This window comes from Notolepis coatsorum (genome assembly GCF_963971535.1).
Source record: "Notolepis coatsorum genome assembly, chromosome: 4".
Lineage (NCBI taxonomy): Eukaryota > Metazoa > Chordata > Actinopteri > Aulopiformes > Paralepididae > Notolepis > Notolepis coatsorum.
The window spans coordinates 85526918-85552693 of NC_140168.1; the positions used below are offsets into that span (position 1 = coordinate 85526918).

Sequence of the window (25776 nt, forward strand, 5' to 3'; positions counted from 1 at the left end):
TCTGACCACAGTGGCGTCGTTTCAGTAAAAGCCAAGGTATAGCAATTAGGGAGGGTGGTGGATTTTTTTTTGTCAAATCAGTTGCGCAAGTCACTTTTGGTGAGTTGTTTCTATACAATTCACTTATATGACATTTAGGTATGACACAGGACTACACAAGCATTTTTAGTATAGAAATGTGTCAACAGACTAAAGCAGGGAACCACAATATTTTGCATACAAATTATGCAGAATGTAATATCATAACTGTCTATTATTTTTCTTGCAATTGAGCCAATTTTCCTTAGGTACGGTTTTGAGGTGTAGTATCAAAAACACGTTCACAAAAAGTATGGGTTACTGAATGCTGAACTGCACTGTTATAATCACTAAGCCATTGTAAGACCTTACCTGTGTCCCTGTAATTGTCTCTGCTGCCCTTTGATTAAAAAACGTCTGTCCATTTTCCTTTTTTTGTGGCATATTTGAGTTAGTCACCTATAGTAAAAGTCACCTAGTAAAAGTGAGATAATTGACAATATCAAAACATGCTAGGGCTGTACCGAATAGTTCGAAGCTTCGTTCATAATGTTGACATTCGAATTCTAAATCAACATAATTTTTTATTTTTTTTTGCCAAGGTATGGCGAGTGCCATACCTTGCCATACCAAAACGACGCCCCTGTCTGACCAGGATACGTTCCTTTATGCTTGGGTCTGCGCGCGCATATTTGTCATAACGTCATCGGCGAACCGGTCTATGGTTACACCTGTGTTTACCCAACTATCACAAAATGTCTGCTGTGAAAGGGGACAACATCTTTGTCCAGCAGACGCCAAACGTATCCTCTGAGTGGACGATTCTGTAAAATTAACAGACCAGATCAATACTCAGTATCAGACGATACTATAAATTGGTATCGCCACATTCCTGGTACAAAAGCAACATTTTCATTGAATTAAATCACTACGAAAAGGACATGAGTGAAATACGTTAGTTTCACTTCTATTTTATTCAGTCTATAAAAGAAGCTAATACTACAGTATGTCATTAAAACAAATAGTACAAAGAGCATGAAATAAGTTCTCCAGACATCTTACAAAAATCCAGATTTCTTTCCTAAAGTTTTTAAAAGTACAAACATCTTTTTACAAAACAGCAAAACTACATAGTATTGCACAATCTTTTTTTCATTTATCTCCAAAATACAAAGGTATCAATCTCCATCTGCTGGACACAAAATAAGACAGAATAAATTAAGACCTTAAGCATTATTCCTTTAAATTACAGCTCATAAATAAAGAATAAACTCTACACAATTAAATTAGCCATTAGTCAACAGTGATAGCTTGTTTTTAAAGGACCCATACCAGTCATTTTGACATTTTCCAAGGTATTCTTGATACCAAAATCAAGATGCACTTATTTTTTCACAATCTTTTGCCATAACTGAAGAATATGGTTATTTTCTGCGGATTCACCACTGTCATATGTTTTAAATATTTCATATTGTATCTGAAAATGTGTCTTAAACACCACATAAAGTCACCACATTTGCCTAAAATGCCATGCTAACATCTTATGTGTCACTTTGCCAGTGATATAATACAGTATCCGAGGAAGAATTCATCTTCCTTTTTAGACACTGTATTAAGGCACAATCGAGCAACAAAAAATAAAAATGATTTCAGGAAAATAAATGCACCTCAGATGTTATCATTTTAGTCAGATGTGACATTCATGGGTTTATGTGGTGTTTAAGATACAATGGCAGTGGTGAATCGTAAAGGATTCAGTAAAAGATTATGGAAAAATACTTTTTTTTATCAAAAAATTATTCTATAAAAATGTTTCTATCAAGGCAAGAATGACTTGGAACTCATGTCAAAAAGACTGGTCTGGTCTTTAAACTAAAACATTTGAATGAAGAAAAGAAAAAGTTCTTATTTGCCATGTTAAAGAATACTTGCTTGAAAAATAAATAAAAGTGCATTTCAACGATGAAAGAAAGGAGCTTTTGGGTTCAGAAACCGAAAAAAATATATATTTACAATTAAAAATATACATTGAGCAATGTAAGTGCTTTGAAAGAGTTAAAATCTTTACAAATTTAAAATATGTTTTCCTTTTTCTTTTCTCTTTTAAACACAACATACATAACACTCTTACTGTCTTACGCAACACAAACACAAACTTTGACCTCACCGATACCAAGCGCACACTCGCACGCTTTGGGAAACACACATTGACACAGTTTCAAGGGGTGCCTTGACATTTTGAATTGAAGTCTGGTTTTTCCTTCCCCTGTTCTTCCGTTAAAAGCTTTTAAGAGTTTGTCTTTCAACTACCCTTAAAAGAACACGCCAACATTTTGGGAAATTAGCTTACTGTCTTCTCCAGAGAGAGACAAGAAGATAGATACCAGTTTCCTCTCTGTGCGTTCAGTAGAAAGCTATCTGGCTGCACGTTAGCCTAGCTTAGCACAATGAATGGAAGTGGACATGGGCGGTTAGCCTAGGCATTGTCCAACACCTGTCCCGAAGGCTAACCGGCCATGTCCGCTTCCATTCATTGTGCTAAGCTAGGCTAACATTCAGCCAGATAGCTTTCTACTGAACGCACAGAGAGGGAACTGGTATCTATCTTCTAATTTCTCAAAATGTTGGCGTGTTCCTTTAAGTGGCTTAGTTGTTAGTTGTTAGTGTTCTTCGCTGGGCTTCAACATGGAATGGTTATTATTAGTTTAGTTAGTTACTAGTTCATGGAAGAGGCAGCACAGAAAATGACTGGCATTTTACCCCGTCTTTACATCTCCCTTGTATTATTGCTAAAAGCCTAATCTGTGATCCAAAGGTAAACAAATGGGTAGCCCCACCAGTGCCACCCATCTTAAATAGTAATGGAGAGATTATTTAGTCTAGTCGATAAACAAGTAAATATGAGTTTTTTTTTATTGTATTTGCTGGATTTTGTAGTGGCAAGAGGTTTAATGTCATGTTAAATGTTTATAAATATTTAAGTAAAAAGAAATTCTATATTCTGAAAGAAATAAGAAAGTTCCAGAAAAGCTTAAACTCTTCAAGGACTACGTATAATGTTTACTGTATATGTGTATGTTATAAATCACAGATTGGGGCTTTAATAGGGAAAACAAATATTTGAATAGATATCACTATGAAACTTTCCCAGTTTGTTATGTACATAAAAACTAAGAAAAAATTTATTGCAAGTTTTCTGCATTTTATGCTTATATAATTATGCAAATGAGCCACTTCCTCATTTAATAATACCAACATGGATTATGCCAGATTCAAAACTTGGTTTCATTTTGTTGATACATTCAAAATGAAACTTTTTCCAGAAGGGATTGTGGCTATGTCCTCTTATCAGCCCATACATCAGGAAATACTGTCTACTGTCAAAAAAAACGGTTTTGGTATAAAATGTACTATAAACCTATGAATGATATATCAACAAACCCTTCGGTAATTAGAAGCATGATATGGATGGGAAGAAATGTGGAAAGTTTGGTGTGTGTAGGTACTAGGGAAATGGAGTTCCATGACTTTGTGTGTAAGTAAAATGCATAAAAACTACAAAAGACTCAAAGTTCTGTATTGTAATTGTGATCTATGGACCCAATCAGACAAAATTAAGTAAAATAAACGAATTGTCTGTTTTCGATATTTGATTGCCACTAGTTTCAAATAAGACATGAAAGCAAAATATAACAAAATCTCAATATCGTGGGAAAAAAGCAAAAAGGTTATTTCGGGGGTACTGTCTCGCCTTAATCGTTATTCGCCCACCTCGATACCCGTTACACGCCAGGCCGCCTCAGCAGGGTCACCTAGGCTTTCACAGAGGGGTCAAAAGGTCATCGTTCCACTGCGATGCGACTCGACTACAGAAGCGTCAACAAGACTTCAATTGAAAATGTCCAGGCGTCCCTTTTTTTGACAGTAAAGATATCTTTATCTCTCGGTCCAGTTCTTCACAGGCGACACTTATTAAAAATGAATGATTATGACTCCATACAGATGTGGTTTCCTCTTTACCTGAGTCAGCTGAGAGGGAGAGGGGATGACCAAGAGGCTGGGATGTGATAGAAAAAAAGAAAGATAGGCCGGAGGTTTTTAAAAAGGCAAATGCAAAACAAAAAACATGACAAGAAAGGGAACGACAAGAGAATATCCTCACATCGTCTGTTATGCCGCGTCTTGGTTTTCATCCAACGGAACGTAGAAAGTTGTTGACGGGATGTCCGATGTGTCCGTTGTCCTTTTGTTCTTTTGAGAACGAGCTGAGGAACTCCTGCAAAGTCGTCTCTTCTTACTTGCGATTAAGATTTTTTTTTTTTTTTTTTTTTACAAGTGTTTTAATCACAAGTTAAAGAGAGCGGGCGTGCGGGGAGTTCGTTTTCTACTCGGTAAGACCCGCCACCCAATGATACTCTGGTATCCGAAAGAGCCCGCTGCACTGGGTTGTCCGTTGATACCCTGTAATACGTATGATTGGTAGCAAGAAGTATGGAAAATATCTCCATATTCTCATATCTCTAATGTTCTCCGATAACTTCACAAATCTCATTTGGAAAAAAAAAGAAAGAAAAAAAGCTGATTGTTACCCTTGTCACATGAATTTAAGATTCAGGAAACAGGCCTGTTTTTTTGTGTTTTTTTTAATAAAGTATCAAAGAATAGACTGATCTGAGAACCAGCTTACCTCTTAAAAAGGGATGGTTCTGATATATATTCTTTTTAACCCTTTGTGGCGATACGATTACGCCAACGTGATTTAGGATTTTGAGAACATTCTAACGATGTCACAGTGGCCACTGGTCACTGACAGTGATATAAAGCCTAGGTGAAGGGTTCTAGAATTCCAAAATATAATTTAAAATTAAATAAAAAAACAAACAAAAACAAACTCACACCTCAAAGGGTAAAAAACAAAAGCCTGTCTAGTTTATGGTGAGCTGGCAGTCGTTCCGGTGGATCCGAACAGCACTTTGCACCAGTGTTTTGGTTGTGTCAGTGCAAGTCAATGGCAAAAAAAATAATAATTAAAACATTACTCTGAAAATCTTGTGCAGTACATTCCAAACTTCACAACATACCGTAATAGGACTTCAAACTTTTGATTTCTCAAATAAATGCTTTCCAGCCCCATTGACTTGCACTAGTGTTATTAACAAATGGCTAACAAGTGCTATTTTTTGGGGATATCTTATAACACATACAGTGCCTAATCTCATTATCCGGTATTTTAACCTTACCCAGTCGTGGTCTGAATAACAATCTGATCCTCTTATCGGCAATTCGGCGGGAGGGGGGGGGGGGGGCGACTCCTAATTTGGCCCCTCTTTCTACTTCTCAATGAGGCCTGCTTCCTTGATCTTGGTGTAGAAGAACTTCTCCAGTAAGTTGGCACACTTGTAGTACTCGCTCTCGGGGGGGTTGTACTCGCGGCAGTTGGTGAAGATGCGCTGCATGTCGGCCATGAAGAGCTTCCGCGTCGTGTAGTACCGGCTCTTCAGGCGCTCACTCATGGTCTTCAGATCTGAGGGGGGAGACCACGTCACGTGGGTTATGTGGGCGAGCGCCCCGCTACCACGGTCATTTCATGTATGGACGAGGAGACATAATAATGATAATCTAGCATTGATTTCAGGATGATTAGATAATCAGCCGAAAAATTACAACGTGATGACTGGATTACAGTAAAATGCCTTTTTCTCGTCTTTTTCCTGGAATGATTGAAAAACACCAAAACCATACTCTATTCAAAACGGTATAAAACGGAACTGTATGGATGAAAAAACAATCTGTCTCGGGCATGTTGACTAGAAGCAACTCACTGAGACTCGACGGCGTTATTAGACCCATAGATATAATATAAGATATTTTAAGCACTCGCAAATATCACAGTCTAAAACTATATCCATTGAATAAAGACCTGGCGATGAATGGGGTATCAGTGCCCCCTGCTGCTGGCGGTCAATGTGTTACATTATTTTAATTTTTTTTTGAGAATATGACAGAAAGGCAGCCTTTGGTCGAGAAGAAAGGTCAAACAAATTCAGTCGTTGTAATATGATGTTCTCAAATCAATGAGTAATCATGTTTAATAATCATGGATTTCAATATCAATCAAAATAATCATGATTAGGATTTTTGCCATAATCGAGCAGCCCTACTCTTACCTATCCAGGGTAGGTTCGCTGAGCACGGATACTCTTTTTCAGCAACAATCCTGCTGCACACTTGCACAGTTACACAGACTTTCAACACCTGGGAGCTGCCCAGTACAACCACAGTCTGACACTGTTGACCACTAGGAGCTGCCCAGTACAACCACAGTCTGACACTGTTGACCACTAGGAGCTGCCCAATACAACCACAGTCTGACACTGTTGACCACTAAGAGCTGCCCAGTACAACCAGCCTGACATTGTTGACCACTAGGAGCTGCCCAGTACAACCACAGTCTGACACTGTTGACCACTAGAAGCTGCCAGTACAACCAGTATGACACTGTTGACCACTAGAAGCTGCCCAGTACAACCACAGTCTGACACTGTTGACCACTAGGAGCTGCCCAGTACAACCAGTCTGACACTGTTGACCACTGAGCAGCTGGGGATGAAGTGCCTTGCTTGTATTGAGGGAGGGGAGAGCATTATTCATCCACTTTCCCCACCCGGAATCTATCCTGACTAGGGATGGGTACCGAATCCGGTACTTTTAAGGGTATCAACGATTTGGATCCCGATCATTCTGGGAGGCACCCCGGTGGCCTCTGTGGAGTCCTGCCGCTTCCTCGGCATGACACTCTCCCGGGACTTAAAATGGGAGCTGAACACCATCGCTCTCAACAAAAAGGCCCAGAAGAGGATGTTCTTCCTACGTCAGCTGAGGAAGTTCAGGCTGCCGAGGACTATGATGGTCCAGTTCTACACCGCCATCATCCAGTCCATCCTCACACTCTCCATCATCACCTGGTTCCCTGCAGCCACGGTCAGGGACAAGGCCAAGCTGCAGCGGGTGATACGCTCGGCAGAGAGGGTGATCGGCTGCCCCCTTCCCTCCCTCGTGTCCCTACATTCCACCAGGGCCTTGAGGAGGGCGAGGAAGATCATGGCAGACCCCGCCCACCCGGGTCACGGCCTCTTCACCATGCTCCCCCACGGCAGGTGGCTACGGCTGCCCAAGACATTAAAGTCCCGCCATAGACTCAGCTTCTTCCCCTCAGCAGCTCGCCTGGTAAACGAGTCAGGTGTCCCCCTGCTCCCCCCCCCCTCTATGGCGAGCTGCTAGGGCTGGACCTCTGGACTTGAACTGTGCTGCACTGTATCCATGTTCCCTACCACTGCACTTTACTGTCTTATTGTTGTCTCACTGTTCTGTCCTGTTTTGCACTTATTTATTTATTATTATGTTATTCCTATTTGTGAAAAAAATCATGCACTGTAATGTCGAATCACATTCCATTTGTATATACAATATGGTGAATAAAGTAATCTGAATCTGAATCTGACCGAATCACGTTGGTACTACCGAGTACCGATTCACGTGAGATCCACCGGTGCCACATTTCGGTACTGCAAAAAAATTAAAATAAATGTTTTAAAGTCTGATGACGTCAACGTTGTTCACAGCGAAATGAAACCTATGAAGTGTGCCGCACGTTCACGTCAACGTTGGCACAGACAATACATGCTTACCTAGGACTTGACTTGATTCAACAACAAAGCAGTCGGAGCAATGGCAAGCCGAAAACGGTCGCAGGTGTGGTTACACTTTACAATGCTCGCTGCAATATTATATATATATTAACAAATTGTTATAAATAGGGATGCTCGATATTGGCTTTTTTACCGATACCGATATTGTCCAACTCTTAATTTCCGATACCGATATCAACCGATACCGATATATGCAGGGTTTCCCCCCCCAAAAAACTGAATAATTTCAGGTAATTAACATTACATATCTCTTGTTTTGGAATTAACACAACATTATGCATACCTTTGACAATAAATAAAATCAGAATTTGTTCTTACTTGCTTGCCTGGGTAAATAAAGGTTATAGAAATGTAAAATAAAATAAAAAATATTGAAAACCGATACCGATATTTTCCGATATCACATTTTAATGGCAATATCGACCGATAATATCGGTAGGCCGATAATATCGGACATCCCTAACGGAACGTAGGCCAAGTGCGTCCACATTTTTATAGGATTCTATCACATTTTCATAACAATAGCACCCTGCGCCGTTTTCATTGAGGTTTCTTACAAATTAACGATGCTTTATCTTGTCCTTTATATGCCGATTATCATTAGAATCTTAAATTGTACCATATGTCCCCCTTTAGACAACATATGTAATGCTACCAGCGCACTTTTGTTAAGATAATTAGTTGGCCATTCGCGGTCGCTATACCGAGGTTGCAGTAATAGTTTAACGCTGTTCAGATCACGTCGGAGAATATAGACCCATCCCAGTGACCTGCGACCTGTGCTAACGCTCTTGGGAAATGCAGTGTTGTAGTTCTCAACATTTTCAGCCTTTAATTTTAAACCAATGCTGCCATCTACTGACAACAAAAAAGTGTTGTCTAATCGTCACCTTGAGAGCTACTTCCGTATACAGCGCCGCCCCAAACCCATTCTAGAGATTCCCACTTTTTGCTGGGAGTGGGGCGTGGCCGTATTTGGTCCCAGACAATAAGAGTGGCTGCAATTGGTCACCGTGACGTTAGTTATAAATAAATAATAATGATAATAAATCATTTGAAGTTTGGACACATTTTTTACAACTGAGGTAGGTAGATTACATCTTTAGAGACTAAAGTACAGAAAAAAGGTACCGTTGGGTACCGGTATAGATTCACAGGTACCGAATCAGTTCAAATGTGAAAATTCTAATCCTGACATTCCGGGGGGAACAAAGACCTCTAACTTCAACCTAAGTGCGAGTCCCCACCACTGCACACTACTCACCCATGGGGAAGCGGATCACCTGGTAATATCCTGGAGCCTCCGTCTTCTTCACAGGCTCCATGAAAGGCCAGCCATTCGGGTGACTCTGAAACATACAAGGCAGTCTGGTTAGAGAAAAGCGTGTGTGTGTGTCTTTATTTACCCAGGGTAGGTTCGCTGAGCACAGATGCTCTTTTTCAGGAACGCCCTGCTACACATTCACACAGTTCCATTCACACCTGGGAGCTGCCCACTACAACCACAGTCTGACACCATTGGCCACTGAGCAACTCCACTGGAGCAGTTGTGGGTTAAGTGCCTCAAGGGCACTTCAGCGGCAGATTTTCCTGCCGGTCCCGGGGATCAAACCGGCGACCTTCTGGTCACAAACACACTTCTCTAACCATTAGGCCACCGCTGCCCCACCGCTGTGTGTGTGTGGTGTGTGTATGTGTGTGTGTGTGTGTGTGTGTGTGTGTGTGTGTGTGTGTGTGTGTGTGTGTGTGTGTGTGTGTGTGTGTGTGTGTGTGTGTGTGTGTGTGTGTGTGTGTGTGTGAGTGTGTGTGCGTGCGTGCATGCGTGTGTGTGTGTTTGTTTCTGACTTCAGGGACACGTTTCCGACTAAAGACCAGTTGATTGATGGAAGGCTTGTCCAATTGGGGATAAAGGCCCTGAGCCTCAATTTGGAGACAGCTGCTTTTTGGGTCAGTGACTAAAACATGTGTCTCCAGAATTGAGTTATATAAGTGAAATTGATCTGTTTTAGTTTCAGAGTTTGAAAGTTTCAGAGTTCAATCTTGCTCTGTTTTGAGAGAAAAGGGATATAAAGAATTGAAGTAACTACCAAATCACTGCATAGTCAAAGAACATTAACGCCATTTTTCTCAGTTCGACTGTTTGTGTGGTCACTGCGGTTAGCTTCTGCAGGACAGCATAGTTTGAGGTAGGTTCTCATTACAGTGTAGGGCAGGTGTAGAAAGCAGTAGGCAGGTATAAATTATATTATTATATATTATATATTATTATATTAAGTATAGGCAACAGAGTAAGTAAACATGTTAAGTGTGTGTGTGTGTGTGTGTGTGTGTGTGTGTGTGTGTGTGTGTGTGTGTGTGTGTGTGTGTGTGTGTTTATTTATTTTATTTTATTTGGATCCCCATTAGCCACAGCAGTGCTGGGGCTATTCTTCCTGGGGTCCATAACACATAAAATACAGTTACAGACGTATACACTCACAACATTTACATGTCATACAGACAATTAAAACAACAATAAAAACCCTTATACACTCATAACATTTACATGACATACAGACCATTAAAACAACAATAAAAACCCTTATACACTCACAACATTTACATGTCATACAGACAATTAAAACAACAGTAAAAACCCTAATCAAATTCATAATACAATATAAAAATACAAAATTATACAATATTTTAATAATATATCCCTATCAGACACATGCCTTTTCATCCATATATACCTATCTCTTTATCAGACACATACATTTTAATTTACGTACACACTATCTATTAGGGAATGTCAATTTCTTTGGTTGAAAATGTTGTTTTACCACGATTTTGAAACGGCATTTACTATTCTCCTGCTTAACATGTCTGGGAAGAGAGTTCCATTCCTGCATACCACGGAACATGACAGTTCGCTTCATTGCATTCGACCTCACTTTTGGAGTGTGTGTGTGTGTGTGTGTGTGTGTGTGTGTGTGTGTGTGTGTGTTTCCCTCCCTCACCTTCACATGCTGAAGGATGGTCTTCAGAGTGGTGTACAACTGATCTGGATCCTTCAGTTCCTTCCTAAAGTGTAATCAGCATATAAACAGGAAGTGGTCGTGATCAAACAACATGAAACAGGGAGTTGTCGTACGCTCATACTAGGGCTGTCCCCGAATAACTAGGGCTGGGGCTGTCCCTGACTAAAAAAAATAAAGAAAGTAAAGTATCATTCCATTTGGGCTGTGGGGGGTGCTTAATGTCTGAAGGAGTCGACGGAAGGCTTCTTGTCCTCTGCAAAAGCATGCAATTGGTCCACTGATGGATACATCTTGATATAGTTTTGTCTAGTCTAGTGTGTTCATTAGATGGGTGAAATCCTCTTTCAGTGCCTCTGTGCAGAATTATCCTGGAAGCCAAGGGAAGCCTGGCTTCCCTAGAATTAAAAATTAAAAATTATTAAAAATTATTGAAAATTTACAATAATAAAAAAAATCATTATTTTTCATCTCTGTGTTATAATAATTGTCTCCCTCCTGGAGAAATTAACCGAACGAGCGAAACTGCGCCCACTCTCCCTAACACTTTGTCACTGACTGAGGCAGCCAGCCTGCCCTGGAGGCTCACGAGATAAAGCTGTGAACGAGGTTAGGAGTAGGACGCCAGGCCGTTTATTTTTTTGGTTTATTCATCCTATTACCTCATTATTAGCCAATAAGATTCTAGCTGGGTTGGGCTTAGCTCCTTAACACGCCCCCAGCTTGGTTCTCTAGGTAGGGGCAGAGTGACGCAGTCTGCGTAGGGGGATATATGCTAATTTCGCATCTGGCCATAGTGGCCAATCAAATCACATTAAAAGCAAACGTGACCAAACGTCTTGGCCTCGCGAGATGAAGCAACACTTTGGCATAATTATGCAATGAAGCATATAGCACTTTATTAGCACTTATTTTTCTACCTTTACTGAGGACCAGCAGCCAGCACAGCACACCACTGTGGATATTATGATTTAACAAATCTATCTGTCCAAGAGGAGGACCACATTATTGACCAGGTAAGCACTGAGCAGCCTGACTAACTAACTTTCTAACTAACGTTGGTTATCAGGCAAGCTTGTAGACCCTTTCATGACTGCAATGCAAGCCAGGGGCTGGAATACGCAGTCACTTATTCCTCCGTAGTAGCCAGGTTAATGTGCACCATCAAGCACAGCTTAAAAGCTAGCGGTGGGTCCAAAATATATCAGATATAAATGTCAAAGGTACCCAGCGTTCCATTAGGGTTTCACACACACATGCGGTGGGGTTTGAAAGCTCGGCGTTGCTAATAAACATTTTAAATCATTTTTATAAACGAGTAAAACTGAGGCTGAGCTAGCTTTCGCTAAAATGGCTGCTTCCGCATTTTACAGTAGGAGCGCTCTGATGGCTGGGCGTGCCGCGCACCAGACACGTGAATGAATGAATGAATGAAAACTTTATTTAACAGATTGCAGAATGGGTACAATACAGTACGGCTCAATACACACAATTGTTAAGGGGATGCAGACCAGAGAAAGACGTTTGTCTTGTCTTGTTTGTCTAGACGTTTGTCTAATAGACAGTCTCCTCCCAACCGCATGTATATATTCTCTCCTGGCCGTATGTATATTTCTCTCCCACCCACCCACCCCCTCCTAATGTACAGTCCCCTCCCCATCATATCTGTCAGGATCTATGGGTAACAGTACTGTATATTTGAATATCGTATATGTCACAAATGTAACAGTACTAAATACCTGTATCATGTATGCAGGGTACAAAATAGTTACACGCCCAGCGCCACTGGCTTGTAGATTTATTCTTTGGCGATTAGAATTTAAGGTCTGCCAGCCACCTGGCGGCTAACAAAATACACTGCATCTACCGCTTCTCCTCCGCTCCAATCCACTCCCTCCACGCCGCTCACAGTGGTTTAACACTGATGTAATATACACATGTAGTACAATGCCAAAGCAACAGATGGCGATGTACAAACATGAAGGCCATTTTCAACCAATGAGAAGGGTGAACCTGTTCAGGCTTTGTCACTCACATCCTGTTTTGACGCCATTGTTGTTGTCGTTAGCTTACATGCTAACGTTAATGGCAGCGACCATAGCATTGTGGCTAGGCTAACTATCATCGCTTAATAGAGCTAGTGAATGGATAAACAACGTTATTTAACATTGCAGAATGGGTACAATTACAATGCGGCTCAATACAAACAATTGTTAAGGGGCCCAGGGGGTGTAGACTGTTGTAGTTTGAGCTAATTTACACCATGCTCCAAAAAAAAAAAATCTGCCGAGCGATGTGACGCGGGGAGCGGGGAGCGCTCGATTCAAGGTGAGCGAGCGGAGAGCGACTTGGGGGCGGGGTCAACATGAGCGATTAGCGGAGCAATTCGTTTCCTTATATCGCTTCCTCCAGGGTTCCAACTTGTGTTGACAAAATGCAACCCTGTTCAGCTACGGGGAATCAGCGTTCTCTCTCTAGACTAGAAAGGTGCACTCAGTAGAGCACAGATGTCCGCCAGGGCGGCAGCCACACATAATAATAATAATAATAATAATAATAATAATAATAATAATAATAATAATAATAATAATAATAATAATAATAATAATAATAATAATAATAATAATAATAGATTGGATTTGTAATGCACTTTTTGTTCACTGGGATCCCAAAGTGCTACACTACATGGTTAAAACAGTTAAGTGGTGTCCCGACCCCACTTCTATGTTTCAATAAATTATTTGCATTTAAAACTATTAACACTGACTCATTCCTTCAGTCCACTCAAAATTATGGTAATATTCCTTATGTTGTTTATGATATTAATTGAAAATAGCATATGAGAGTATTATATGTAATAATAACACATGGCGATATACTAAAAAGCTATTTATAATTTTTGGCTAGTAAAAAATCTGCCCGGCTGGTACATTTAAAAATCTACCAGCCAAATGGCTGGTAAGTCAAAAAGTTAAGTTTGTTCCCTGCATGTATGTCCCTATGCCATAAATGTCATGTATGTTGTGTATGTCCCTATGCCATAAATGTGATGATGTCTTGTATGTCATAAATGTCACTATGAATTGAAAATGGGGGACCCTGATGTAAACAAGACAAACGTCTTTCTCTGGTCTGCATCCCCTTATAAAATTGTGTGTATTGAGCCGCACAGATTTTTTTTTTATTTTTTTTGCGCCTTGAAATAGAGAAGCTGAAAAAGGTAGCAGCGTATGAAACTTTTGTATCACAAACAGTACTGTATTTGCAAATCTGGTATATGTCATAAATGTATAGATGTAGCAGTACTGTCTATCTGTATGTCGTGTATGTCATATATGTTATGATGAATTGAAAATGGGGGACCCTGATGTAAACAAGACGAAAGTCTTTCTCTGGTCTGCATCCCCTTAACAATTGTATGTATTTAGCTGTACTGTACCCATTCTGCAATCTGTTAATAAAGTTTTCAATCAATCAATCAATCAATCAATCAATCAATCAATCAATCCCGCAGTGCAATACTCCAATTCAGCCATTGGGTGGGACGGTCATGTGACCCAAATCAGCCAATGGAAGCGAGGGTCCTTAAAGTGTGGGTCCTTAAAGTGTTGCGGTCCTGAGAGTGTTGGTGCTCTCGTCCTGCAGCTGGATACTATTGCCTCACAGCGCGGCCGTCAGCGCGCGGCCCAGAGAGCGCCGCTGGCTCTGCGGCTCTGCAGCTGCATGCTTCTCCGGGAGTCCGGTTGGATAATGCCATGTAAAAAGTCGCATGCCTGACATATCGGCATGTAACTCGAGAACCGAGGCACGGATTTTGGCGATCCAGATGGCATTCGAACGGCAACGAATAGCGCTTTATTCGGTAATTTATATGTTCGGCGAAAAATGCAGCCCCGAGCCTTCAGATGCTCGCAAAGGGCCGTGAAACTGAAACTGAAACTGAAAAACAGTGAAACCCCGGACATTTCGATGAATTAATAAACCCCCCCCGGACGCCCCGGACAGGGCGTGAAAAGAGGACATGTCCGGGCAAAAGAGGACGTTTGGTCAGCCTACTCTACCTGTGCTTTTGTTATGTAAAAACGGTGGCCGCGGGCCGAGCCGGTACTTAGATACAACGAATGGGAACAGCGGATGTTTGTGTGCGTGACTGCGCGTACACGCGGGAACATATCCGTGCGCGATTGCACGTACTTCAGCCTCAGTGACCGAGGTAAAACGCCGTTATACCGCGTTATACCAGCACTGCACCACTGGCCACGGTTCTAGGCCTCTTTTCTTTTGGAAAGAATGATAAAAAATATATATATATTATAATTTTTCTTTTTTACTCGACTAAGAGGTTGGCAGTCGACTACGGCTCCTTTCGATCGATTAGTTGACTATTCGACCAATAGGGGTCAGCCCTAGCTCACACAGAGAGGACTAAAGATTTCCATCAAAATCTGGAATGAGCGCAAAAGCCACGTCCTACTTACCCCTTACTACCAATCGGTTTCCAGCCAGTTTCACCTGTTGATGTAGAAAACATCGTATTGTTTAATCTCACGTCATGCCACACGATGAAATGGTAAAAATGTGTAAACGGAGTCTAGGTGGGTTTACTCTTCTCTACATCTGTGGCTACTCTTATCACAGGATTCTGGTCCCTAGATTCTGGATTCTGTATATTTTTGGCTGTATATTTTATATTTTAGAATGTATATACATAACAGAATGTATATCCCGGACCGTATTTGAGTATTTATTCTTTATTCTTGTTTTTATTCTTATTCGTGACTTTTGTCTCTGACTACCTAAATGTTCACTGTTTACTGTGAGCGATCTGTAGTGCTGAATTTCCTTCGGGATAAATAAAGTATTTCTATTCTATTCTATTGTGAAATAGGTGAGACATGGATATTGCTGCCGTTGGGTTGAAAAACTTGTATCTCCATACATGATACAAAAACCTATTATCTCCTCCAAACGGCTTTTCTTGCAGGAGTTTTCAGAGACCAAAGGACCACTCAGCACTCCTCGTTTTGGCTACTTGTTGGTGAATCTAGTATTTGAGCTCATTCTACTGCTTGAAGATGTAGATGTAAAGGACCACGTAAACTCTTAAAGGTGATATAGATAGGGTTGGGTACAGGGGCGTCATTTTGGTATGGCAAGGTATGGCACTCGCAAATAAAACCTTGGCAAATAAAAATGTAAAAAAAAAAAAAAAAAAAATGTATTACAATTTCTTATGTTGATTTAGAATTCGAATGTCAACATTATGAATAAATAAATTAGTTTTTAGTATAACGTTTCGCTACATACAATCATTGAACGTAGAGAGAGAGTGAAAGATGGGCTCAGCCCCTCCCATTCCTCACTATTGGAACAAAACCGATTTCTCAGCTGTGCCTGTGAGAGTTTCCAGGGTTAATTTAGCTTAGCTAAACATTAGCAGCTAACGTTAGTGGTGTAAGGCGATCTGGAATGGCGAGGATGCAAAGCATATTAGACGCATATGCTTTTCTCAGAGTTTTCACTGCACATAGAAACAGCGCGAGAGGAGTTGTCACAGGACTGTTGAACGCAGGGCTGAATAGCTAGATTTCATAGCTTCTACAATTTAAGGTCTGGGCTGGTCTGTCTCTATTATGAAATGACAATTGCGCGTCATTGAAGGTCGAGCACTGGACTGTGTCTATTATGAAATGACAATTGTGTGTCATTGAAGGTCGAGCACTGGACTGTGTCTATTATGGAATGACAATTGTGAGTCATTGAAGGTCGAGCACTGGACTGTGTCTATTATGGAATGACAATTGTGAGTCATTGAAGGTCCACGCTGGTCTGTGTCTATTATGAAATGACTCGAGATTATTTTCTAACTGGGCAGGTCTTAATCTATCAGCTCTCAAGGTGCCGAAATGTGGCACCGATTGATCTAACGTGAATCGGTACTCTGTAGTACCGACGTAATTCACATTATATAAAAAGTACCCAACCCTAGCTATAGATAACATTTCTATGTAGAGTAATCATTTAAATAATAATAATAATACATCCACAGAGCTTTTAGAAAGGTGCGGAATAAAGGTATTGCAAATGACTAAAACAATCATTGATTAATGAATTTGTCATAATCTATAGCACCTTTAATTCAACTATATCAACTCTTTAATTTGAAACATGAAACACATCAAAACAAGTCATTTTGACATGATGGCAGTGGTGGTAATGGTGAATGGGTAGAGAAACGTACGTATACCAGGAATGCTTTCGATGGGAATCTGTCGTACACCTTCCTTAAAACAGGAAAGTCCCGGGTAGACCTTTCTGATCTGAGCCTGTTTCCTCTCGATCAGCTTCTTGATGATCTGACAGAGAGGGGAGGAGAAGTTCAACGTTTCATTAAAAAAAGAACAGTAACATTTCAACTTTAACATATAACATTTAACATTTAACAGCACTTCCATTCATTGTGCTAAGCTACTTGTCTCTCTCTAAGCTAATTTCCCAAAATGTTGGCATGTTCCTTTAAGCCTACAGAGTGATATTTAGGGGTGTTGGAAAAATGTATACAGCAATATATTACAATATTTCACATGCCAATATTATATCGATACAGTGACGGCAAATATCAATATTAACACTTTAAGTGCCGGAAACGTGTTTAGGCGTCTTTCCTAGCCATGCTCAAGTTGCCTAGGACGCCGTAACTCATCTTTGATATCAATATTTCAAAAATCTGTGATCGGAATCATATTTCCCCTCTGCAGCCTTCACACACAGTTCTGATCTCCTCTCAATCCTCTAGCGGTTCAAGAGCGCCATCTGGTGGCCGATCGGCAGATCGCCCAACAGGAAGTCATGTGGATGAAGTGGTGATCACCCATATTACTTCCGGGCACTCGCTATAGGTCCCGGGACTCGAGCTCGACACAATACATAGCGATCCGTTGCCAATAACTCGATAAACAACATGATTTGGACATATATACTATTATACAACCTGGAAATGGACCGGGTATTTCGACATCCCATAATGGAAAACTGTCTCCTCCACGCTGATCGCCCAACGGCCCGAGGAGACTGGGGTGAGTTTTAGCGTTTAATATTACCGTGTTCGATACTAACTGCTATGATGAACATTTGACCCACATTAGATGAATGGTATAACGCTGCCCACGGAATTATAAACGCCCCCTCGCCCATCCGGTCAACATCAGATGACGTGTAGTAACTTCCAGAAGTACGTCCAGTTGGAATTTTTTATATCGCGCCGATTGCTATCAAACTGTATTTCATCATCAATATAATGCATTTGGGGCTATAAATCACGTTCTGGAGAAAGCTGCAGAAAGAGATGAAAACATACTTATACTTTAGACCATATTTTAGTATGAATATGTGAATGAAAAAGTTTAACGTTGCTACACAATGAACAATACATATAGGACCTTGAATGGGCCCTAATAATGGCAATCTAGCAATAGAATTTAAAAAGTTATAGCCCTGCAAAGAAGGGGAACTTCTCCATGTTAAATAGAGCTGGCAACGGATGGTATATCATGAATTTAACCTCCGGCAGTTAAAGTGTTAAGAAGTCCCATTTTACTGCAATAGAAATTATTGAAATAAGGTGAACAGACCTCAATGTTATTTTATTAGATAAAACAGATGATACATATTCTTATTGCAGATGTTAACAACGTTTTCTGTTGGAGACATAATTTGCAGTTGAAAAGAGGTTAATGTAATATTTAGGGCTGGGACTTTATCGCATTAATTTCGATTAATAAACTACAGAAAGAATTAAAAGTAAAAAGAATGTATGCATTTAATCGCATGATTATTTTTCTTTATTGTGTAAGAATGTTACCTTTCAAAGGAGACCAGACTCATGCATGTGCTACAAGTATAAAGTATAATAAATCGCAAATAACTTTTTTTCTTAGTCTGGTTTGTTCATAAAAAAAATTAAATAAGAGAAATTGAGATCAATAAAGAGTTTTTTTCCCAATGGTCAACTGTTCTGGAATGTACTTGAAAGTACTGCGTTTTACTTTTACCTCGAAAGTGCTTGAGTTTACAAAATGTCCTTTGCGATATATATATATAATTCCCAAAATTGCTGCACTTTATTAAAAATGGCATTGATCTGTTGGTCTGTGTAGTAGCTAATACAGGGTTTTGCTGCTTAAACGTATGTATAATGTATATTCATTGATTCACTCGTATACCAAAATTAATTTGAATAGAAATGTTTTGCTTTTTGCATCAAATATTGATGCGATTAAAATGTGATTAATTTAGATTAATTAACTATAAAGTCTCGAATTAATTCGATTACAATTTTTTATCGAGTCCCACCCTTAGTAATATTGGGATGTTACAATATCGTATCGTGGGGCCTCTGGTGATTCACACCCCTAGTGATATTGATATGGTGGTAGACCTTATGGCATTTACCGGTACTTGACAATAACATTACATTTCAGCAAAAAAAGATATGTCACACCCTGAAGAAAACATTAGTATGTGGAAAATTCAGTAAATATCTGAAGAATATCTGAAGTCTAACTAATCTAACTAAAACGGTCTGTTCTAGAACTGTTCATTGTTCATCGAGTGTGAAATTGATTGGATGGACGGCACAGGAAGTCCTTCATTCCGACAGACTTTTACTCCCTAGCCTTCAATAAACCCTGATTTCCCCACACCCTAACTCACACATGCTATTTATCCTGCCCCTTCCCCCTTGTATCTGTTCTTGTGTTCTTCTGTCCCCTGTGCCGCATTGTCCTTTGTGCTCCATTAGGGCCCGCGTCCACCTAGCGCATATTTCTCTGTGAAACATGCTGGGAGTGCGCCGGCAGCGCTGGCATGCAGCGCATCTTGTAGATGACAGAAAGAAATCTACAGCCATGCCGCGGTTTTGCACATATTATAGCATATTTGAATAACTTTATTGTATATTAATTATATATATAGTTATTGCCTGACACCACAGTTCGCCCTTTGCTTTTTATTAGCTTTTTAGTAGTGTATTCGTGTAGTTATTATTATTAGTTTTGTCGTGAATCTCAATGGTCTGTGGGAGACAGCCAGACAGGCAGGCAGCTCCGGTGTCAGGTTACAAACAGAGTGGTAGATGAATGGCTGTGATTGGTTGTCTGAAAATGAGCCCAGCGCATCGCTCTGAAAGTTGAGAAAGTTTCAACTTTCAGCCGTACAAAAAAGCTGAGAAAAGAAGCCGACGGCAGCGCACTTCCTAGAGGCGGCCGAATGCGGCCGCATGCGCTCCCTCCCCATTGGAATACATTGAAAACAGATGCGTGCGGTCAGAAATATGCGCCAAGTGGACGCGGACCCTTATCCTGTAGGTTGTTGCTTCATTGTACTTTAGTAAATAACCCCATGTCTAGTGTCCCGCTATTGTCCAGTGTGCTATGTTGTACTTTGTGCTACTCTAGCCGTGTGTTGGCTTACTGTTGTCTTATTGTCTGATTGTACCATCTTGTCCTGCTGTGCCTTTTTGTATTATGCATTTTTTTATGCTTTTGACTGTACAGCACTTTGGTTGGCTCTTGAGTTTGTAAACGTGCTTTATAAATAAATGACTTGACTTGACAGCCATCAGACTCTATAACGCATCACTGAGCACAGGGTGACAGTACAGTCTGGCATAATCTTCCTGAACACTTTACAATTTGTACACTTCTCACAATCTTCCTGGTCACTTTATAATTGTTACACTTATTACTGTACATTTGACTGTATATTTCTGTATATTTATGGCTGTATATTTTATATTTAAGATTTTAGAATGTATTGTGACAGATCTCCTCCCCCCTCCTTGGGATACGTGAAGGAGAGGAGACATATCCGTCACTTAGGTAGCTGATTAGGACTGATGTAGCACACCTGCACAGCATTTAGGCACATCCACCTCACATGCACACACACACACTACTGTAGCTGATTAGTGCTGATATAGTACACCTGCACATAATTAGTAGAGACACACCCCACGTGCACTCACAAGCATCTCACACAGTACAGGAGAGGAACAGAGTTGAGTTGAGCTGAGTATGGTGTTGGAGTAGAGAGAGTGTTATTATTGTGTGCAAGGGGAAGGCTAAGAGAATTATTAAGGACTCGAGCCACCCGAACAACTGCCTCTTTGAACTGCTGCCGTCAGGCAAGCGATACCGGAGTCTTATGGCGAGCACAGAAAGACTCAGAAGGAGCTTCTATCCCCAGGCCATCAGGCTGCTAAACGAACAATAATCGCTAAACGAACAATAATCACTATGCAACAACCATCAAATGCACACAGCACACACACCCACACGCACACACTCACTCAAACAAACAACACACTGCAGCACCCACTCTCCACACTTTAGATCACACAAACACACTTACACTTTATATTTATTGATAAAGGATTGCACTACAACTCGTACACCTACTGTGAATTGTACCTAAACTGCACCTCGTCCATTTATGCCTTGCACTATATAGTATTGTATATTAGTACACTGCACAGTATTGTATATTGTATGGTAACTACGTCTACGAACATTGTACATATGTCTAAACTGAACACTGTGACCTCTTTTTTTACTTCTAATTTTTACTATGTTTTTATTTCATACTTATCTTGTCATGCACAGTCTCTGGAGCGCAACAGTAAGAAGCATTTTGTACAAAAGTATTCTGTACTTCTGTATGACAACTATTAAAGAAACTTGAAACTTGAAACTTGTGTAGAGTTGCGACGGTGGGAGGAAGTAGAGGAGAGGAGATAGCGAGATAGGTGTTCTTTGTTACCGAACCCTGGACCGGCTGAGATACCCCCCTGTGTACTGACCTTTTTTGGACCGGACGACGACCCTGAACTGTGTGTGAACAATCCCTTTATTTTTTTTTGTCTACTTTTTTCTCCCCCTTTTTCCGTATTTTTCTCCCATCCCAATTTAGTCGTTATGCCAATTCCCTTCCTGGTCGTTGCACACTTTTGCCCCCTACTGTCGGCCTGGGAGGGAGAAGACTACCACATGTCTTCCTCCGATACATGTGGAGTCAGCCAGCCGCTTCTTTTCACCTGACAGCGAGGACTCTCACCGGGGGAGTGTAACGCGTGGGAGGATCACACTATCTCCCCCAGATCCCTTCCCTGCTGAACAGGCGCCCTGACCGACCAGTAGGAGTCGCTGTTTACAACGACCAGGATACATATAACCCACCGGCTTCCCACCCGCTAACATTGCCAATTGTGTTAGTAGGGACGACTGACCAAGCCGGAGGTACCGCCCCAACAATCCCTCTTTCTGTCGGCGAGCCTGTTTTGTGTTATTGACCCCGGAACGGAACCCGACCATTCTATTGCTTTTTCCTCCTGGATTTATCGCCTAATCAATAAATACTTGTACGCACGCACGCACGCACGCACGCACGCACGCACGCACGCACGCACGCACGCACGCACGCACGCACGCACACACACACACACACACACACACACACACACACACACACACACACACACACACACACACACACACACACACACACACACACACACACACACACACACACACACACACACACACACACACACACACACACACACACACACACACACACACACACACACACGTGCGCACGCGTGCACAGACAACAGACACACACACACCTACCTCCTTCTGTTTCTTGATGATGACGGAGAACTCTGTGTAGGGGATGCTGGGGTTGAGCTCACAGCCCATCAGTGTCGCCCCTTCATAGTCTTTGATGTAGCCGACGTACTTAGCCTTGGGAACCTTGATATCCTTCGAGAAACCCTGCAAGTTTCAAGTTTCTTTATTAGTTGTCATACAAAAATACAGAATACTTTTATATGAAATGCTTTTTCCTGTTTTTCTCCTGAGAGTGTGCTAGATAAAAATAGATACGTATAAAATAGAAAGTCAGAAGTACGTAAACAAGTGTAAACAAAAGTGTTCAATATACATATATACAATATAGAATACAATGCAGAAATGGGATGAGGTACAACTTAGGGTAAGGTGCAATGAGGTATGAGTTGTAGTGCAAATACCAATAAATATAAAGTGTGTTAAAGTGTCTAAAGTGGGTAAAGTGGGTGCTACAGTGAGTTGTTTATTTGCAACACGCAAAGAGAGAGAGAGAGAGAGAGAGAGGAGAAAGAGAGAGAGAATGAGAAAGAGAGAGAAGGAGAAAGAGAGAGATGTCAGATAAAGGCTTTTTATCTCCATGAGCCTCACTACTTTCACCAGCATTAACGATAGGTTATGACTATAACCAAGTTCTGTTAATAGTGGTGACGCTCGGCGTCACTCATGCACTGTCCTCGCACACGTGCACGCGCACTGAATAAAGACCACAATGTACCTTTATATCCCAATATTTGTCTGACCACACCCCTATCAGCTTACCTACATAAGCAGGTGTGTGGTCACCTGCTCTCCTCCTTCCCAAGCTTTCACCACAAGGTGAGATCAAGGGCTGCAGCGGCGTCGGACGCCGAGCGTCACCACTATTAACAGAACTTGGTTATAGTCATAACCTATCGTTCTGTATTCATAGTGGCTCCGCTCGGCGTCACTCATGCACAAGGGAGGCCGAGCGGGAGCCACCGGCCGACAAATACACCCCGCTGAAGGCCCCCCACAACCATCAGAACAGGGACAGGATCCCCTGGAAAACGGGGCCCGGAGAGGTCAATGACGCCAGGCATCAAGACCCCACCAGGCGGTCACTTAGTGACACCGCCCCCCACATCGCCAGCGTATTCGCATATAGCACACCGCCTGGCACACTGACCCTGCAGAACAGGCAGTCAGCATGGCCGTAAGCACACAAAAAGGTCACATGGAAGGAGAGTCCCAACTCACAGAAGGCCCGAATAGGAGCTTCGTGAGGAGGAGCCCTGACCACCCCCCGAAACAGATCCATCATATGGACCTGAACAGCACACGGAAGTCCTACCAACAGAGACGCGCACAGTGACGTACTCTATGGCGGGGGAATTTCTGCGGTGCACACGCCCAATATTCCAGGGCGTGGGACCAGGAAACTCCCTGCGAGTTTTTCCATCTGTACTCCCTGGCGCCAGCGTTTTTTTTACCATTTTCACGATGTTTGCAGACCCATTGTATATTCTATATTATAGCTATGGAAACAATAGTATGGCTCATTGAAAGGCAATATTTATACTCCAACAGGGAACAAACCGTTTATTTCTACATACCTTTGTTCCTGCGTAATCCCAGGCTAAAAACCACCCTGTTTCAAAATACTCCAGGCTCGTTTCCTGGAACGCGAGCTATTGCGTGTTTTGTGTGTATATGCACATTTCGTGCTTGTTGCTCACCTGACACCTATATTATTTGCAGGTCAAAGGTAAACATGACCATACATGGAATGGTTCTATTCACAAAGCCACCATGGTTGGGGGGGGGTCCCTCGCGGACTCCTCGTTTTCTGACGTGATCGGGACATCCCTAGAAATACTAGAATCCAACATAGTCTGGTGAAAATGCACCTTATGTTATGGATGGATCGTCACCGTTTGTCCTCTTCATAATAATCTCCAATAGTTCACTCTAGGCGATCGCCATTGCCGAACATTAGTTGGCTCTAGTCTCTAGACAACTCTGTTGTCGGCGACAGATAATGTTACATGCTCGGCCGGTTTAACTATAGTATTTTTATGATTTACCAGAAGTGCTGAGTCCAATGTAGTCTGGTGAAAACGCACCTTATCATCCATAAGTGTGATCGTTTTGTCCGCTTCATAATAATCTCCAATAGTTCGCTCGCCATTGCATAGGCAGTTCGCAGACTAGTGGCTACTGTGCCCAGCAGTGAGTGAGCAAACCCCCCCCCCCCCCCCACAGTAAACTAGCCCAGTTCAAAAGGTAGGCGATACTGCCACCTATCGGGATTCGATCGTCATTTCAATTCGAATTCACTCAGAGGTACCAGGATCACACAACAAGGTCTGGGCTGACTGTTTAATATAATAATAATAATGAGAAAAAGAAAAAGAGTATACTCACTTTTGGCGGTGAACGCATGGGAAGCAATAACGAGTAGGCCTATACTCGTTTTTGGCGTTCAATGAGTTAAGACAAAATAACAACAGAAACAGGGAGAGGGAGATAGATATTGTAGATAGATAGATCTATAGATAGATAGATACATCTATAGATAGATAGATAGATAGATAGATAGATAGATAGATAGATAGATAGATAGATAGATAGATAGATAGATAGATAGATAGATAGATAGATAGATAGATAGATAAGAAAGAAAGAAAGAAAGAAAGAAAGAAAGAAAGAAAGAAAGAAAGAAAGAAAGAAAGAAAGAAAGAAGCTAGCTACTATTTGGTATCTCAATTGTTATTAAATTGTTATATTTGATCAGATGCCAAAAAAGAAATGTATACCGGCCATTGGCTGCCCTCTGTTGGTATTGGCATCAGCCAGTGAAAAGCCCATATCGGTTGACCACTAATGCAGCCAAATGATGTACTGACCTGCTTCTTGAAGTAGCCAATGGCGTACTCGTCTGCGTACGTGAGGAAGTTGAGGATTTCGTGCTTGATGTGGTATTCCTTCAGGTGGTTCATTAAGTGAGTGCCATAACCCTGCAACCAAACACACGCATGGGTCAGAGGTCGACAGCAAAGGAATCAAATTCCTACAATTTTCCCTTTTGAAAATGCCATAGGTATACAGACCTCGATTAGTAGACATTTAAGTTCTATCGCTTATTCTACCTCCCAGCCTGTGTACTACTTTGTGTTGTACACACTCTCTCAGCAATTCACATTGAGCTGACATACCTACACACTTCTGTGTGTGTGTGTGTGTGTGTGTGTGTGTGTGTGTGTGTGTGTGTGTGTGTGTGTGTGTGTGTGTGTGTGTGTGTGTGTGTGTGTGTGTGTGTGTGTGTGTGTGTGTGTGTGTGTGTGTGTGTAGGTGTGTGTGTGTGTGTGTGTGCGTGTAGGTGTG

At 41.4% G+C, this 25776-nt stretch overlaps 1 protein-coding gene across 3 annotated transcripts in view; it reads right to left on the bottom strand.

Moving 5' to 3' along the window:
• Window positions 1–2611: 2611 nt before the first annotated feature.
• kat2b (K(lysine) acetyltransferase 2B) overlaps window positions 2612–25776 on the bottom strand; it is a 68599-nt gene continuing 45434 nt past the window's right edge. Inside the window, exons 12-19 of one of the 3 annotated variants that reach the window (XR_014619585.1) lie at window positions 25299–25409; window positions 22432–22575; window positions 16986–17100; window positions 15223–15256; window positions 10727–10790; window positions 8992–9076; window positions 4181–5542; window positions 2612–4075 (exon numbers count right to left, since the gene is read on the bottom strand). Coding sequence is in view for 2 of the 3 variants with exons in the window: in XM_084312878.1 (XP_084169004.1) it covers window positions 5349–5542; window positions 8992–9076; window positions 10727–10790; window positions 15223–15256; window positions 16986–17100; window positions 22432–22575; window positions 25299–25409 (747 nt within the window). In the remaining variant the exon portion in view is untranslated. Of the gene's footprint in view, window positions 5543–8991; window positions 9077–10726; window positions 10791–15222; window positions 15257–16985; window positions 17101–22431; window positions 22576–25298; window positions 25410–25776 lie in introns of all 3 variants that reach the window. The other 2 variants (XM_084312879.1, XM_084312878.1) reach the window with 2 other exon arrangements.